This window comes from Cygnus olor, chromosome 2 (assembly GCF_009769625.2).
Source record: "Cygnus olor isolate bCygOlo1 chromosome 2, bCygOlo1.pri.v2, whole genome shotgun sequence".
Classification (NCBI taxonomy): Eukaryota; Metazoa; Chordata; class Aves; order Anseriformes; family Anatidae; genus Cygnus; species Cygnus olor.
In genome coordinates, this window is record NC_049170.1 from 18558414 (window position 1) to 18577747 (window position 19334).

Consider the following 19334-nt stretch of genomic DNA (forward strand, 5'->3'; position numbering starts at 1 on the left):
GTATCTGGCAATTTCAACACTAATGAAGCCAGACATTGTTCAGATAAGGAAACTTCGCCTATATGCAGATTAATGGGAGGTCTAGATAAATGCTAGTCCTAGTCAATGCTTTCATCCTCGGTCTTATGGTGCTTATAATATTAAGAATATAATTACAGGAGAGCCTGATGGCAAAACCTATTATTAAGGTTCCCTGAGATTTCCCATAGTCAGGGAAGCCAGCTGCTGAGTCCAGCAGCTGATTGCGATCATTTACCTCCGTAACTAGAGGTATATTGAGCCTGACCAAACTCACGAGGACTGGCCATTGCTCCCTGCGAGTGGGTATCAGAGGTAGTCATTTATACTCAACCGCTGAATTCCTAGGTTGTGTTTTGTTTTTTTCTTTCTGCCTTGATCTTGCTCCAGCTCTTTTTTGTTATGTAATGTTATGTAAACAGAGTGTGAGTAAATTCAGGTTTTCATCCTTCAGGCTAAGCAGTGACTTTATGGTATGAACACAAGGTGAGTTGAGTTTCTTGTTTGTGTTCTTTCTTTGCTGCTTAAAGGGTCCTGAGGTAAACATGACTGCTGTTTCACCAAGTTATAAAAAATATACCTATTTTTTTCCTACACTGTACCTCCAACAAATGGTTGTAGATGAGTGAGCATAGCCAAACAGTAGTTTACATTCACATAGGCTGATCTTGATGCTCCTGTGATGACGAACTTTTGTTCGATCACAGTACTAGCCTGTGTTGTTAAATCATTATTCCATTACTTCTCCACATTGACTCCACAGCATGGAGAAGTTCACACAAACACCGGGGTAACTTTGTCTTCAATTCCTTCCTCAAATGTTTCTTTCCAGTGATGCCTACCAAGAATTTAAGAACAGCCAAGCTGCTGGTAAACTGAGATTAGTTTTATCGTGTTGACCAGTGCAGTTTCCTTTAACTCGTCTGGCACTCTGTAGCCTTTTGTTCTCCTCTGCTTAGACTGAAAGTTATCTGTGGTGTGGATAATCTTCTTCTCTCTTTGCATAGTGTCTGACACAATAGTATATTTGTCCATAAGTAGGGCTCCTAGGTGCTTATAATAACAATAAATATGATCATCTGGGGATGAATCAAGACCACGCAATAAAGGGAATGGATTCAAATTGTTTACCAAAAGGATCTGTTATCCAAGAACTCTCATCTTGTTTGTTTCAGCAATCGGAAAGTAGGAGTTCTAGGAAGAAAAATTTAAGGCACTTAAGTTATTCCCTGTAGCAATATGATTTAGTCATGTCTTTGTCACAGAAATTATTTGAAATGCAATGGTAAGTTACTTATACCTGGCTTTTTCACTGGTAGCCATTAACAATGCGGTTCTGCATTTTTGGGGTTCCCAAGTGCTGCAATTAGAGACTGCATGTTTTACATACAGGATAAGTATGCCTGAAGTTAATAGAAGCTATGATTTGAACCTGCACAGCACTAAATAATAATTTGAAAACTATCGTCTCAATATGGTCACTCAAGATTAATGAAATTAATGTTCAGTTCACTCTTGCTAGGTGTTAGTCCCCACGTGGAAAATGTAGGTGACTCAACCCTTTAACTCACAAAGCAGTTGTAAAGATGAACAGGTACCTCTAGAATTGTTCCAGCATTGCTTGGAGGGACATATTAATGTTCAGGAAGCAATGTAATAATTCTCTCTTCAGAGGAAAAAAATCAGTAGTGTTGAACATGTGGCCCCAAGTACTACAGAGCGAAGAAGCAACCCCATTTTGCTGTTTGCTCAAGGGGGATGGTCTGTCTTTTACACAAACAATAAAATGAGCAAATGGTCTTAACGCAGCATTCCGGTGCTCTCAGGGTGTGGGTTCATTCTGTGCAGCTAAAGAGTTCGGTGGTTGGCCAGCCATGCACATTTAGCAGGCCTGTGCTACAGGAGAACTTGCTGGACCAGATTCTGCTTCTCAATGCACTTTTGTTACTGCGATGTTTATTCTAAGCAAGCTGTGAAGTATACAAAATTACATCAAAGAAGACTGAGCTATTTTGGAAAAAAAGAAAAAAGAAAAAAGAAAAAAGAAAAAAGAAAAAAGAAAAAAGAAAAAAGAAAAAAGAAAAAAAAAGCCCTTAAACTGTTATTCATTTACTCATATAAAGCATTAAGAAATCTTCTGTTTTGTGGATTTTCTCAAATTTCTTGTAGTTTATTTAGAGGGGAAAAAAAGAGGGACAACTCAAGTGAACAACCTCTTTTAAAAGGTGAACAAACTCTACCAGTTAAATTCAATACATTGGGTGCGACTCACTACATATTTACAATTTCCTGACTCGTTTTCATAGCTGTGCATCATGAATTTGTCACAGGATATGATGTGAACAACGTTTCTTGAAAATGATCTTTTATCATTCAAATGTCAATACTTCTCAATAGCTGGTTAGGAGAAATATTTGCATAATATTATGAAGGAAATAAAGTTTATAGTAGTATTAAAGGACAAAAGGAAATTTTTGTTTGCATTTATTTCAGCTATGAAGAACTCTATATTAATAACATGAACCTGAAAAGCAGGAAGAGTATCTTCAGAAGCCAGGAAATTACAAAGTGAAGATCTAGTTGCTCTAGTCTGGCACAGTGAGATTAATAACAAACAAAAATATAGTTTTGTATTAAAGATGTTTATCATGGACCAAATAAGCCAAAGCCCCAAAGTCTGTCAAGCAGTACCTAACACAGATTTAAAATTTATAAAAAAATATAAAACAGACTAACATCTGAATGTCAGCTTTTAGCCATTTTCTTGATATAAAAATTATCAAATTAAGCCTGAGTCAGTCTTGTAGACTCAGTACAGGTTAACTGTGATAGGTAAATGCTCTGAGTTTCACTTGTGGATCTTAGATGCTGAAATTGCTTTAAAGCTGAATTTTCCAGTTCCCAAAGGTGCTAATTCTGCTGAATTTGACATGGACAGAAGCTACATTCCAGCTTGCAGTGCCACTCCAATAGCTGCTATAGTGCAGCAGTCACGAAGGCAAAGTATAGCACCTATACTGCTACAGATTGTAGGATGCTACCTAGCTCTATCTAATTGGACAGCTTTTCCTACCATCTCCCTGGGTTCTTGAATATAGGGAAAGGGTTTAAAATAGTGCTTTATGTTCTCACAGACATCCATAACAATCTGGCAAATAGTTTTTCTGCCCTTGTGGTCTTCAATGGTCACTTACGGACTTGGTAACTGCCTCAGGTAATGCAAAAGAACTCAAAATTCTAGAATATATTAAAGCTGGATATGAAAGAAATTCTGAATTGTTTTCAACATACCCTAAAGTACTGTATCTGCTTGACTTTGTTTTCCATATTGTCTTCAGTGAGCATTTTACCTAAAACGTAAGCATCTTTTTCTGCAACAATTGGGGTGGGGGTGGAGGGGGATCACTGATCTCATAACAACTAACAAATGCCGGTTTGTGCCTCATAAGATTATTTACAGTTCTGCTGTTGACATAACGGCTGCAGCAACAGGCAGAACCAGAATAAGAGCTCTTACTTCATCCCCTAATTGGCAAACTTCCACCTAGGTAAACCATACCTCTTGAAATATTCTGGATTTTCATGCTTTTCTTGTTTATTTTGGGTGTTTACATATCAAATTGAGTAGTCAAATGTTTATTATAACTTCTTGGGAGGGGAATACATAATGGAGTTGCAAAGGCTAACAGGTAACCATGTGATAATGTTTGTCTTGGACTGTTTTCTTGATTATACCCCTGCCCGCAATCTTCTGTTTTCAGTATTTCTTTACATTAGTTGTGGAACACGTGCTGCTTTCATCAGTAACAGGCTAAGAGTGGAAAAGATGTGTAACTGAAATTATAAAGTTAGTTTTGTGAAGGCTCAAGATATAAATACTGTTCACAAGGGATTTGCATATAAGTCCTAACTCTGCTTTGTTTCTTTGTGTGTCGCTTTTTCCATCTGCTCCTTTATGTTTTTTGGCTATGTGTCCAGACCTACTTGTTAGTATGAGTTCACTGTTCTACCCTATTTTCTTTGTTCCTTTCCCCTTTGATCATCTCCCATGGTTGTATATCTGAAAGTGTTTACTCTTTTCCTCCTATTTTTAGTTTATGAACAAACAGCTAAACAAACAAAATAGAAAAGCTCTTCTGAATGCTTACATTCTTTTTTACAGTTAAGGCCCTAATACCATGTTTTAACTAACCATATTTTGACCCTAATTAAGAAGGGTTTGAAAATCTACTGAAAATTCATTCATTCTAAATCAGCTCAGACTGTAGAAAAACAATGTAAATATCCAGTAAGAACATATAGCTCCACAGCAAAATCCTTAGCAGTTTCATTCCCGTCATGCACAAAGAACCTAATTAATTTTGATTTCTGTTAATTCTGTGGGTTTACAGATCCATGAATTTGTCACATTTGCAACAAGACTAAAAAAAACCTCCCAAACTATTACATTTTATGCTAATGAATAATCTTACATGCAGGAGCAGATTGATGGTTGTTGTTATTAGCACTACCCTTCCAACTATGTCCCTGCTAAATTTATCTAGTTTTTCATTTACATATTCTCATTTATTTGTTATTAGCTTGACACTTCATTGCACTTCTGGAGTGAGCCCTGTGAAACTACTGGAAGAGAAGAATACCAAAAGAAGACTTGACAAAATGCAGTCATCCAACCTTGACAGAACAACCTTGACCGAACAAACATTTCCTGCTTAAGTTTTTCAGCACAATGCCAGAGGAATTTATTTTTTAGTGTCTTGATCATAATCTTTTCCAAATCTTTAAACTTCTGCCTGTGGGGTTCCTTCTGTGGTGTAGTTTGAACAATCTCTTGTATTCCTGTGGTCTGATAAAGAATGTGGTTTAAAAAGAGGCAGAAAACTCTAGTAGTACCCCCAAGTAGTCCAGATGGCAGAAGAAACCAGTAGGCATACAACAGTGGCAAAACTAATCTGAAATCCCAGCTGTAATATAAGTAGCTTCAAAACTATAGAGCTCAGGTCTATAATGTTTATTCAACAGCAGCTTCATATGTAACGTGTAGTAACTGAATCAGATTGTATTAGCTTTAGGACAAACGTGGGCTTTAGAAGCTTACTTCCAAGCAAGAAGAATCTTTAGATCCTGTAAAGAGCTTGTGGGCACAAATCAGTGGCATTTGAAATGCAATTGAAATGCAAAAGTATTTAGGGATTTTACCCATTATGAAGCTCTCCAATATATTTTACAGAAATAGTATTTACTCTGCGTAGGTTTGTGCAAATCTGTATATGATCTTTATCAAATTCATGACCTTTTCTTAAGTTTATTTTAAAGCACTGTGAACACGAACCATCTTTTTGCAGCATACCTCAGTCTTCATATACAGAGATCACTTCCAAAACAGATATGGTCTGGAGTTGGCCTCCCTCACTTTGTAAATGTGGTCCTCTGTTCTTTGAGATATATTGTCAATTGTAGCAATAGTTAAGAGTAGATCCTTAACGCACTAAAAAGCAAACAGATCTGGCTAAACATAAGAACCAAAGCACCTGTAGCAAGATCATTTTAAATTATCATAGTATTTAACCAGACTGTAATTGTAGATTCATTTATAAAAATATTCTTAACACCAGATTCCTAAAGTATTAATTGTCCTGTCATTTCTAATGTAAGTGGGAATGCAGTAAGAGGATGCACCTAAAAGGCAGCCGTGCTGGACACCATGCTCCTGATTTAGACACACACACGGTGTTCTCTGGATCCACCTGTTATGACTCGCGGTCTCTAAGTCTTTATGACTACATTCTAGAAAGCAGTGTGCCAAACTGAAATGCCTTCCTACATGGTCTGTGATAACCGCTCAGGTATCGCTAAGCATATTTCATTATGCCCAGGTCTGCCTTAAACCCAGCTTTTTCTTCCTTTAATAATTTCTGCTATAGGAATGACAGAATTCTACCACTTCTATATTTAAAAGATAAATACTGGAAGTTATAACCAACTTTCACTTTTAGGAAAGTACAATACTTCTGGAAACAAGCTCCTTCTCATCTGTGAGGCAGTGAAAGGACCCTATTAATCCTTTTTATAGAAGCAGACGAGGGAAGGCAGCAGGCAGTGTGGCTCCTGAGCTGCTCTCCTAACGAACAGCCAGCACAACAAACGCTGCGGTGGGCTGAAGGCATCAGGAAGCCGTCACTTACTCCAGCACCTGTGTAATGGTGGGGAAGAAGGAGCATCAATCAGCTGGGAAGTTATCAAAGACGGGAAGCAAGGCTGACAAACTTGCACTAGTTTTGGTTTTGGCATCCTTTTTTTTCGCCCCTATAAGTGAAAACCTGTTAAAACGTCAGCTTAAGCCACGCCAGTTTAGTTTTATCCACCTCACCCCTTCAGCCCAGGCCTCTTACCAGGCTCTGCCAGCCCCCTTCCCCACACCGCCTCCGTCCTGCCAGCCTGCCCTAACGCTGCCCCTTGGCGCCGGGCTCCTGTAACCACTTCCAGCTCCGGCCGCGCTCTGTCGACAAAGCTAACTCTGCGCCGCTTCCTCGTTCGCAGCGAGGCACGTTTCAGCTCAAACCCTGCAGAGTTCCCTCTCCCAAGCAGCACACAGCCCCCCACCTCCTCCGCCTACCCCCTTCCTCCTTCCCTCGTACCCCGCGGCCCCAGCCCCAGCCCCGGCCCGGCCCGGCCCCGCTCAGCCCCGCCCCGCCGCAGCCCCTCGGAAGATGGCCGGGCCGGGCGGCGGCGGCGCGGCGGAGCGGGGAGGCGGAGGCCGCGGCGTTGTGGTAAATGCGAGCATCGCCCGGCCCGGCTCGGCCTGGCCTGGCCCTTCGCGACTCCTCACGCTACCCCGCCGCCCTTCCTTCCTCCTTCCCTTCCTCCTTTCCTTCCTTTCTTCCTTCCCGCCCGCCGCCATGTGCTGCCGCCCGGTCCCCCGCGTCCTGCCCGGCCCCGCTGGTCCCGGGCTGTCGCTTTCACCAGGTTGCTTCGAGGAGCTGAGCTCAAGATCCCCAGAGACACCTGGCTCCCACCGAAGTGGTGGGACGCCTTCGAGCACCTCTGGGTGTTCCTTACCTTGCTGCGTGGACTTCTGCAGCACGTTTGGAGGGTTTGGGGATAAATCGGTTATACAAAAGTAAAGGACTGTGCTCATTATTCTGAGTGATTAATGAGATCCCCCCCCCCCCCCCCCCCATAAAGCAGTTGCCAGGCTGACAGATTCTTCACTGTGAGGGTGACAGAGCACTGGCACAGGCTGCCCAGAGAGGCTGTGGAGTCTCCTTCTCTGGAGATACTCAAACCCCAGATGCCTGGATGCCATCCTGTGCAGTGTGCTCCAGGTGACCTGCTAGCAGGGGTTGGACCGGACGGTCTCCAGAGGTTCCCTCCAACCTCAACCGTTCTGTGGGTTATCACCACCACTTTAGGAATGCTTTTATTTTATCGCAGTGGTGGGATTTTAACCGAGTTAGAGAGCAGCAGCCCAGAGCTGAGGGCTAGGCACGGGCAGCAGCCAGGGGACACAACCACGACAGAGACCCACCACCTCCCCACTGAGGAGCCCCGCACTCTGTGCCTGAGCTGTGTCTGGAGCCGCCCTGCATCCCCTAACACCTCTCCTGACACCAGTGCGATAAATGCCGGGTTGAACATGTGACTGCTTAGCATCAAAACAACATGAGGATGTTGCAGAGGAGGAGGTGGATGTTCATCACTGTGCTCTGTTGTACTAACTTCATTTCTTGTGCTTGGTACACACCAGCGTGTGCACACACCCCCAAAGAAAACAACCACAAGTAAGGCCAGTGCAGCATGATTTTGTTTACATTTGTGAAGCTGGACCTGGCTTTGTGCTCAGCTCTCCCATTTCATACCAAACCAGAATCCAGATCTTTAAAGGAAGTACTGTGCTTAAACCTCATGTGTGCCCACATTGGTAGACAGCAAAGCTAGCAAAGTTCTTCCAAAGCTATCTTTAGAATTTCTCCATTTTCTCTCTTATGGAAGGAAGCCTTTCAGGTATCACCATGTATTTGCATTCTTATTTGTATATGTTCACATCAACTTTGTAGAGACTCATCAAAGAATTTCTGCTGGGCTGCTTGAACGTGCCAAACCTGAACTTCAGAAATAGCTCTTTCTTTTTTTTTCTTTGTTTTTTTTTTTTTACACACTTGTGTACCAATATATTTAGTATATATGTTTATTTATCTGGACAAAGCAATCATAAATATTTCCTTGACATTTCCAAGTATTGAAGCCAGAAGTAAATGGAAGTTGAATTTAATTTGGGATGGGCATTTTTTTTTGATACTCAGTTATTAAACTGAGGATAGTCACACAATTCACAGGTAAAATGGCCATCAAAAGTTACAGTTACCTGAAAATTATCCTGTAGCATAACACTGTGATTAGCTTTGGGGTAAATTAGAATTTTTAAGGCTTATTGTTGGGAAGTGCCTGTTTAAAAAAAAAAGAATGTGGAATAGGCTTATTACTTTAAAAAGCAATTAGTTAGAAAGTACATGTGAATTTAATCTTGTAAATGAGAACTTCTTTATTCTTGCAAGGTGATGTAGCTTATGGTTTTTTATTCATGAAAACCAGTAGGATAGATAGAAGAATAAGGATTTTGTACCAACCCTGTGCCAGAAAGGACAGATTGTAGCTGAAGTAAAACCTATTGATTTGTATGAATTCTGAGGCACTTTCAATTCATTTAGTTTGATCTTCAGCACCATGCTCAAAAACATGTAATTTGATGAGAATGATGCCTAAATAACCGATACAGACATGGGTTCTTAGCGGGTGCTTATAGTACTTATGTAATTTAAAGCACTATCTGAAATTGTTTCCTTTTATGTTAAAGTGCTTTTGCAGGAAACCATGCCAGACAGTTCATTGCTACAAAATATTTTAAAAGTGTCAGCCACCCCTATGTACTGAAAATGAAGATAGGAAAATAGGCTTCCCAGGCCTTCTGCAGCAGTGTTTTTGGAGCAAGATTTGCCTCTCATTAAAATCCTTGCCAAGGAGTATATTTATCCTCTCCTGTTTCTATGGAGACAAGGAACAGAATTAAGTAACTTTTTTCCTATGTGTAGTTTCAAGGCTGGTGTAAGCCAGGGGAAAGCTTTCATTGATTCCAGTGATCTCTTAGTCACACTCTTTATGTGCAAATGTAGTAGTTACCAACAAAGTATTTTTCTGAATACAGAAGCTGTTCGGCAGAGCTCAAAAACCTGGCCATCTAGGTGTCTGTAGCTGACACTGAAAATGCAATAAAACCCAAGCAAACACAAATCCATGAGACACGACACAGTTACAGGACAGCACTAGGCAGAGCTGGGGGTAAGTTCAACAAGGCTACAGAGGTGGAGAAACAGCTCAGCATCCAATATGTTGTGTTACCCTCGGTACTTCTGCGACATGGGTTATTGCTCTGCCAGATGAAATCGTAAGCAGAGGTTCAGTGACAGGCATTTAAAGGCCCTATTCAGCAGAAATGCCATTAAGATGTGCAATTCACAATGGCAAGTCTCTCACCATGTATCCTGCTAATCAGTGTTCATGTGGTCAAGGAGAAAGCCAATCTGTTACTTGATGAATGTGATTGTACAAAAAAAAAAGCTTGTTAGGTGTCACTTTTTTTGCTGAATCAATAATGAAGCAAAAGTTTTTAATGTTTCCAAGAAACCTGGTGAGCCTGCAGGTCTTGTCTTTCATACAGAACTGTGAAAATTGTGGGGAGTTTGCCTAGTTTTTTGTTTTTCTTAGAAACGTGGTGATGACTTTGCATCTTCACAACTTTCTGAAGCCCTTGCCTTCTGGCTGATTTTTGCCCTACATAATCTCTACTGCCATCGCATTCTATAGTATCTCCCAATTTTTGTATTCTGACAGTTATGAAGCTAACACGTATTCAATCTGAAAAATATTTTTTGCTGTAAATGTATGTATGGTTCTACAGACTAGTTGACAGTGAGGTGAGATATGAACACTTGGTAATAGTTTATGTTTGATGACTTATCTAAATTAGGAACCTTGCCTTTGGCAAGACATACAGTCTTCCACTGATTTGTACAGACAGCCCACGGACCACATCGTCTACTCCCCCTATGTACTGTTTCATCTGTAGAATTTTTATTAATGTGACTTTAAAAATACTTTGAAAACAGAAATTCACAGTTTTAATATATGATTTATGCCTGCTAATCCTCATTGGAAAATCCTTTCTTTCTGGTAATCTTACTTTTAACTTACTTGCTTACAAGCTTTTCCAGTTTGAAAGTAGTAAGAAACTTAAACTTGCCACTGGTTTAGAATTATTTCGCCTTTATGTCATGCTGTTTATAATTTCAGGTGAATTTTGCCATTTTCTGAGGAAAAAACAAACAAACATTTAATTTCTGAGGTATACTGAGAAGCAAAATGACAAATGGGAAAAGTGAAATAGTAACCACTGATTACATAATTTTGAAGTTTATGATTTGAGTGCCAGCATATATGAAACAGAGTGTGTCACACTGTTAATTCAATACAGTATACTAAAGCAATGGTTCTACATCTATATATTGTCAAACACCATGAAGTATTCCTAACAGTATTATTTAATACTCAGATTTCAGACAATTGGCCCGGATACAGTCTGGATTTGTTCACTTATCCTCAGCACTACTATGGAGATCTGGAATATGTGCTCATTCCTCATGGCATTATTGTTGACAGGTATGTGTGGTTTGTTACTAAATAAATGCTTTGGTCAGTTCTTTTGACCAATACTTTGTTCATTCTTTTTTTGTAAAGCCTGTGATCCACAAATGGTGTATATATAACATTTGTTCTAAAATATTGTATTATCAATTATAAATAGTATTATCAATTGTAAAAATACTTTTTATTTAATTTGGGAAGTAAAAAAAAATGCTAGGAGGTAGGAAATGCTAGACATGTAGTTGTCTTTTGCAATTCATTATCTAATTTCTTTCACTTAGTTTCTGATTTGGGCATTGAGTGAGACAGGGGTCCCACAAAAAAGAGATTGTGATCATGTAGTGAAACTGGTGTTGGAGTGTTTACACACAAGAGGGATGAACCAACAGTGGAAGGGCAAGTAAAAAGCTTTGAATATAGTAATACGTGACTGTCCCACTTGCGCCCTGTCTTGTGTTCTTAATATAAAATGGAGGAAAAAACTACTTTTAATTACGTACAACTTTAACAATTCCCTACTACAAATTGTTCATGTAGATAACCCAGTTGTTCCAGACTGCACCATTGACTTCTGCCATTTAAGCTGTGTAGCTAGCCCAGGAGAAGGCTGGGGGGTAGACTGTTTCAGTCCAGAAGCTGTGTTTGAAGAGTGGCAATGGGAAAGGTTGATCACCTCTCATTTCTTATCTTACAGTAGCTCCTGTATGCTCTCAGCGTAGGCTTCTATGGTGCTTTGATATTTGTGGTAGTCCAGCTCAGTGTTCATACTCAGTTATTGTTCTGAGTAATTTTTAACAAAGAATTGGGAACATCTGAATGGAATTTCATGGGACATTTTCAGCCTGCAGCTTTCTACCTACCACATTTAAACAGCCAGTTGCAAGTACTGAAATTGTTGGAACTCCTTGAAAGAAGATTGTAAACATCCATCACAAGGAAGAGTAATGACTCCTGTATTTGTTTTTACACACAAGCTTTCTTTCATAGCCTTTTAAGTTACCATCATCTTGAATTTTCCATCTCTTGTTTAAGGTCAACTGACTCTTAATTCCTCTTTTTAAATAAATATGTTACAACTTCATTTCTCTTGATGTTCACTACAAATTTGTTTGAAGAGAGCATTGAACTCCATTGGTTGTTTTTTTTTGTACTCCAGCAGAATGAATTCAGAGACCTATCAAACAACTTTCCAGAAAAAACGTATTTAAAGAAAATAATGCACTGAGCTGGTTTTCCTCAGAACATCAAATGTCATTTTTCTGTTTTCTGTTGATTTTATATTTTGATAAAATATAAATATTTTGATTTTTATGTCTAGTAAAGACGTAGTACCCATTTTAGATCTATAATACCATCTACCTTGCTCTTTAGAAATCAAAGCCATTTAAAATGAGAATTTTACATGTAAAATGTGATTTTACAGAAATAATGCACGTTGAGGTTTTCTGCGAGATAAAACTGAAGTCAGTGTTTCACTTACTACCCTAAAGTCTCTGAAATGCTTATGAATTCAATATACAGTGAGATGTGTTACTCCCTTTTCTGTAACTGGAGATTTAATGTGTTTAAGTTTGTCTAGTTCGATCCACACACTTTGCATCTTGCATCCAACACTCCTTATCTGCTTGTTGTGAACTTGATCCAAAGCCATTCAGGTCAAGATGCTTAGGCCAACTGTAGCTCAAGATATATTCTCACTATACTATTTTGCATACTGTAAACTTAGAGTATCCACATCTAATGTTATTTTATCCTTATTTTTTTGCCTCAGGACAGAAAGATTGGCTAAAGATATTATGCAAGACATTGGAGACAATGATATTGTGGTTCTCTGTGTACTCAAAGGTGGCTACAAGTTCTGTGCTGACCTTGTGGAGCACATTAAAAATCTCAGTAGAAATTCAGAAAGGTTCATCTCCATGAAAGTCGATTTTGTCAGACTGAAAAGTTACCACGTAAGTCAACAACTTACTTATGTAAATTCTGGTTGTATATTTGTAATAAATAGTGGGCTTTTGTAAATGGGATTTTTTTTTCAAACTATAAGAAGAACAATTTGAAAAATGTTTTTGTTTGAAAAAATTGTGAGGTTTTTTTTCCAAGATATTTGTTCATGTCCCTTTATACTTTATGAATAGTATGAGTGATGATATGAAGCGTCCTCAAGCTGTATTTTTTATTTAGTCTGTCATCACTTTTGGACAAAAAATTATTCAAGTTTCCATCCTGTAAAATGTCTGCATGTTATTCCTGAAATCCTGAACAGTTCTGCTCAAGTTTGTTTCTCATTACTTCATGTTCTGTTCCCCCCGCCCTTCTATAGTTTGGCATAACTGCAAGATGATAAATCTATGCCATATTCTAAATGTTTAATGCTAAGTAAATGAAGTGTTTTACTCTTCATAGCATGCAGTTTACATAGTAGCAAAATATACCACTAGATGATGATAGTGCTTTATAAGAAAATGAAATAAGGCGTTGAACCAAATCCAGTGTTGAGGAAAGGATCAAGACTTCCTGTTACCTTCTGAAGAAATTATGCAATAATGATTCATTTGCTTCCATGAGGCAATGCTAATGAGATGACCTGCATCTTTTTAGAGTGCGTGATTATGATTTCTATTTGCATAAGCTGTACAAATTTATATTCCACCTTGTAGTTCACACTCCATAGTGGGAGAGCATTTCTAGAAGTTGTCCTAGAAATGTCTGAGGAAGTACACCAAATAAATGGAGTGATAATACAGTTTCTCTCTGAGCATAAATGCAACTTGCTGAGTCCAATAACTCCTGGAATAGCTCTATGTCTGCTCCACAGGCAGAGGCTGGTTGGTTGGCATTTTGCTCTGACCTCAGTGACCATAAGCTTTTCCAAACTTTTACAAATCCAGCCCAAGTTGTGTTTTTTTTTTTCCCATCACAGGATGAGAGCCTTTTGACACCATTTGGTTAGGATTTCGTCCTGTGTCTTCTGTTTCAAGAACTAGAACTAGTCAGGTCTGTGAAGGACATGTACAATATAAAGATTGTACAATTTCTAGCTATTTAGCAGTATTACAGAACTAATAAATAAAGCAAAATGTTATGTTTGTCTCACATGAAGGCACATAGAAATTATAGAAGATTTTTTTTTTCACTGTGGTAATGACAGTGCTTCAATACTACTGCTTAAAGAATAGTAGAAAAATTTGTTTGTTTGTTTTGTTTTGTTTGTAACTTTGCACCTGGCATTATAGGTAATGTCCATGTTTTTCTTATTGGGTGTCTCTTATCCAGTATGAGGATACCAAAGTTTTAAAATTTCTTTCCTCTATGAAAAGTCAACACTTATTAGCAACACTAACCCATAACCAGTAAGTGAGAGGAGATCTCTACCACAAAAGCATGGAAAGCTTTATATGAGACTCCCAGACCCTCCATGTCAGTTTATTCTGTAATAGCATACCTCTCACAGTGTTTTACAATTCAATAAGAGGCAAAAAATTACAGGTTTAAGAGTAAGACTCTACATGAAGTCTTGGAGCATCACCAATTCCATTCTTTTCCTTTCTTTTGCCTTTTCTGTTCCACATTTTCTTAAGGCTTATTATTACTTTTGATCCATTTTTTTCTGTTTTTTTTTTTTTAATCTCTCTTTCATTTTACAGACACTGTTCTTCTCATGTAATTTATCTTGCTTCCTTTTACTAACTGTTACCAATTTCTCTCCTAAAGGGAGTCCTGCTGCTCTCAATATACTTCCTTCAGATATGTCTTCTCCCCTCACCCCCCTCCAGCTGTTTAAATCCAACAATTAACTTCAGTTCAAATTCATGAGATTTTGAATTGTCTCATTCCAGCTTCAGTACTGAAAGGTTAGTCAATTTTTAGAGGTTGTAATTTAAAGGGGGTATTCTTGGTTTAATTGTGTAGCAAAAATGGGCTGTATTTGTGATCCAAAGTCAGATGTTGGCATCAGTGAAAGTACATCTTAGCTGTCAAGTAGCAGTGGAAAATGTTGTATTTTGATGTCTCGCATACAGAGATGATTTCAAATAAATAGAGACTACAAATGAGACCAACTTTACATGGGTCTTTGTTTTTCAGACCTGTCATCATATTCTAGAGTTTAGACATTTAATTAAGGTGTTAAGATCTACTTTCATATTAAGCTGCTGAAAGTTGTAATATCAATTCTTATTTAGACTTCTTCATGCAAATAATTTGATTTAAAAAAAAGCTTAGTATATTTAGTGATATGAGTGGCTGCATGTACTTCTAGAGTAAGGATGGTTTTATTTGGTTTACGAGCCTGGACATTTTTATGAGAAAATTTCCCATGGTTTACAAGTACTGTCTTGTTTCAGTATCTCAAATTGGCACGTCAGATTACTGAATCTTGTTTATATACAGGTAATGTGGGGAAATACTGTTAGTTTATTATTTTCAGAGGAAATCTGACATAGGAAACCATAGCTTAAAAATAATGTAGTTACACTGTTTATGTTCTACACACATCAGTATTAGTTCTTAGGCCTTTAATAAAATTCCTGTAACTGAATGTGGAGGTTTTAGCCTTATCTGAAAGTATATTTTTGCTTCCTCTAGAAACTGAACTGTATTTTTCCATTTCTTTTTTTTTTTTTCCCCCTACTGGAATGCTAAAATGATGCAGTACAGAAAGTTAAGAAGCTTATACACATGGACAGAAAATTACAGGCTCAAATGTAGATCAGTAAAAAAAAAAAATCAGGTATGCTTAATTTGTAAGAAAAGTTTATATCTGTAAATCCAGAAATACACCATTTACAAAAAAACAAACAAAAACACCAATTACATTGTGCTAACTTAGATTTGAAGGCTTTTTGATTTCTCTTAAGTAAAAATTATTAATAAATGTATAAATGATTAATTATGAAATGGGAAAGAATCATGTCTGGAAGATGCATGGAAATATGCATAGAAATATGACAAATTCTTTGAAAAATGCAGTTTCTTGTAGACTTACAGGTGGTATGATAAACTTATTGTATTTTTTTTATATTATTATTTTTTTTTACATAAGCTCAAAATAAGGAGATAGTTTACCTGAGGATTTGATTAGAGGCTGTATGGTGACTTTACAAGCTTCCAGCACAATGGGCAAATTAAAAGAAAATACCAAGGTGAGAGTTAGGAAATATGATTATTCAGATAAACATACAGAAGTAGTGTGTAGATACTGTACGGTAAGATTCAAGACGTAGATGGAAAGGAAGATAAAATTCAATGGTGAAATTTGAATGGGAAACAGCAGTTCTGAGTTTTAAGAGTAGTGAGGCAGTAAGTATAGTGGCTAGACAAAGAGGTGCTAGCATAGTCCTCTCATGAAATACGGTGCAGGTATGGATAAGCTGCATGCCAAGTTTTAGGGGAAAATGATGTATTCTGGAAACAGTGATGTAAGAACTGAAAGAATTTGGCAACATCTTAGATACCAAGTTCTAAGAAATTGGACTTGAATATGGTATAAGTTAGGAACAGTGGAATTCACTGCAGAGATTTTTTAGTTGGAAGAATAATATCTAATATATTCAATTTCACCATATTGAATTTTTTCCTGAGTGATCACTCCTACACAGGGAGTTGAAAAGTGATGAGAGTTTCAGATTGATAGAAGAATTCAAAAGTATTTTAAGAGACATGGTAGGTTGAAATCAGGAATGAAAAGTATTGAAGAAAGAGAATGGGCTTGCAAATGTCACGTAAGGACAATATGACACCAGTGGGAGAGTTAAGAAATATGGATCCAGAAATTCTTTAATATATTTGTGATATTGAGAGCTTCAGCAGATTAAAGAACTAATTCAGAAAAATCCAGTGGGAAGTGCAACAGAAGAAGCTGGAGGTTGTTTCACTAAGATGCTTACAGATTAATGGATAGGACAAGACATGAAAAAATGTTTGAAGATGAAGAAGAAGAGTGAGCGAGCAAAGGAATAGAAGACGGATGTCACATACAAAAGGGATAAAGGGGATATGTTTTAGTAAAAAAACATAGTGTGAGGTCACCCAAATCTTAGACTTTCTGTAAAGAAGTGAAGGTTAACAGGATCCTATCAGTTTTCTTATTTAAAGCATATCTTTTTTTCATGCAGAATAGTATAGTGTTCCTGAACAACAATAAGAGTGTCTCTTTTTTCAATGTGGAAGAGACAATTTAGGACAGGCTAATAAAGGTAAAGGCTCAATTAGATCTTGAGACAGAAGATGTTCTGGCTCCTCAAGTTTATAGGTACAACAACATTGTCCTGTTCCATGGGTACGCCAAATGTGATCTCTAAACCAAAGCTCAATTCTGAAAAGGAATTGAAAAAATTTAGTAGATGAGTAGAGGAAGCGTACAGAGTCCATAGATATGCTTGAGAAGTTTTTAGCAGCCTCTCGGCAGAAGAGGAAGTAAATACATGTGAATTAGGACTTCTTTGGTGGACAGATGATGGAAGCAAAAATGGAAAAAAAAAACAGGCTAAGAGTTGTGGTTAAAACTGGTAGCAGGGGCTGGTGGGAGAAAGGAAAAACACCCATAGTTCTATTGGGCAGACCAGTGTGTCTGTTACATGTATTGCTACACGTTCCTCTGAAATGGTTATTTTTCCTATATCATTATCCATAGCTGTCTGTTTCATTCTCAGAATTATTACGTGATACAAAGTAAGTATGATAGTAAGCCATGTGTTTTGGGGAAGGACAAGAGAGTCTTAGTGGCATAGCTTTTCCTGTGAGAAGCATGGTGAGCTAAACAAGGAGTGAGATATTTTCCTTTAGACTTTTGTGATTTCTATGGTTATCCTTGTGTGGACTAATGGGACAGAAGACCAATCATCTCTGTTATTTTGAACTTGTGTAGTGCACTTCTTAAAGAGGATAGTAGGTGAATTATGATAATCAGATAATGTATCATAGTTAAAATTCCATGTCAAGCACAGATTATTACAGAATATTGATCTGTTTTCCGTATAGTGCCTGAATTGCAGATTTTAGAAGTGCATTTTTCATATTCCGGTGGCAGGAAGGTATTGTTGAAAATCACCCTGAAAAATATGAATGAACTTCAAAGGAATGTTGTTTGCTAGTCACTTGGAGGAAACTTGCACTGGGTTATGTGGATTGAGTCAATTCATGTAATCCTTTAAAATTAATACAGTATTTATGGTTTCCAGAACATAACTAATAAAAAAATGTGACCTCAAATTGTAATCCACACACAATGGTTGCATTGAAATCTGTTCACAAACAAATCCATTGATATGATCTGTTTCCTCTTCAGCCTCCAGTTGTTTGAAATATATTTACAACTGTTGGTTATTAATCTTGGCATAAACACGACCATTAGTGCTGCAAAACTCTGAAAACAAGCAACAAAACAAGTATTGTTTAGTAGAAATCTGAATGTTTTTGTCTATACGGGGCCATTTCAGTAAATAGTTTTGCTAAACCACTCTACTGTAGGAGTAAGGAAACAGAGAGATTTTATAATGAGTAAGTTGAAAGCGAGTTGATAAAAGTAGTAAAATAGGTTATTTTTCTGCCTTGTAGCTTTACTTCTCATATGCCATTACTAAATACGTACATCTTGAAAAGCAGAGCAGCATGAGATATCAGACTATAACTACAGTAATGAACTGTGTAAAATATATATCCATTCTTTGCTTAATAACCTGTTCCTATTCAATATTATTTTACTATGTGGAACTTGTTTTCTTTAAGACCAGTGTGAATTTTGCATTTACATCTGAAAACAATGTATTGTAATCTGTACCCTAAAAAAGCAAGTAACTTCTTAATGACTTTATTAATTTAACAACACAGAAGAAAAGACTAAGTGTACTGCTTGGATTTAATGATTTACATCTAATACCCAAACTCTTCACCAGTGTTATGATGATAGTTTTATCTCCATACCTACATGTCATGAAAGCACAGCTTGTGATCTCCCAAGTAAAGTGCACGTCCTGAGATGGAATCGACATTAGCTTTTGTAGTTACAGGCTTTGTCATGGGCAGGTTGTGAGTTCCTTTTATTTTGCTTCATTCACACATTTTAGCTGATGTCCATTTCATCTTCCTTGATGTTGAGCAGCCATGGAAAAATTAGAAATCGGAGCCTACCTGGTAGAATGAATTCCTACGAACTTTAAGGCCAAATTTTGCAATAATTTCACAAGATTGAACTCCATATTTTCTGAAAATGATCAGTTTGACAGGCAAATAAATATTTGTTGTAGGCAAAATGAGCTTTATTTACTTAATTTGTAGGGGCTGTCCATGTACTAGACAGTAAAACAAACAAACAAAAAAATCTAAAATATTCTCTTAACCTTTTTCGGGTGCATAGCTTGCTACTGCAGACAGTGAACACCTGTGCAGAGATTAGAATTTTGCAGGATTACGTTCTTTTAGAAGCTTATGGAAAACAAAAATGTCTTGTCTTTAGTCCACAGAAGCTACCAGTGTCAAGATTATGGACCTTAACTTGTAGCTGTTCTGGGAAATGTGTTCTAGTGGTTATAGACGGTTCTGCCAAGTAGATGTCTGTCGTATGGACAAGTTAAACATGGGAGGCTTGCAACTAGATTTCTGCTGCTAGCGTTGCCTGA

General features: G+C 37.7%; 1 protein-coding gene and 1 long non-coding RNA gene across 2 annotated transcripts in view; both read left to right on the top strand.

Moving 5' to 3' along the window:
* Nucleotides 1-2093: 2093 nt before the first annotated feature.
* Nucleotides 2094-6682, top strand: LOC121064854. Its single transcript, XR_005816729.1, has 3 exons — nt 2094-3566; nt 4599-5864; nt 6015-6682. It is a non-coding gene; the product is annotated as an uncharacterized LOC121064854 (long non-coding RNA).
* A 34-nt stretch (nt 6683-6716) lies between these two features.
* PRTFDC1 (phosphoribosyl transferase domain containing 1) overlaps nt 6717-19334 on the top strand; it is a 45538-nt gene continuing 32920 nt past the window's right edge. Inside the window, exons 1-3 of the mRNA XM_040546984.1 lie at nt 6717-6788; nt 10625-10731; nt 12488-12671. Of these exons, the coding sequence (XP_040402918.1) occupies nt 6729-6788; nt 10625-10731; nt 12488-12671 (351 nt within the window). The 5' untranslated portion in view covers nt 6717-6728. The remainder of the gene's footprint in view (nt 6789-10624; nt 10732-12487; nt 12672-19334) is intronic.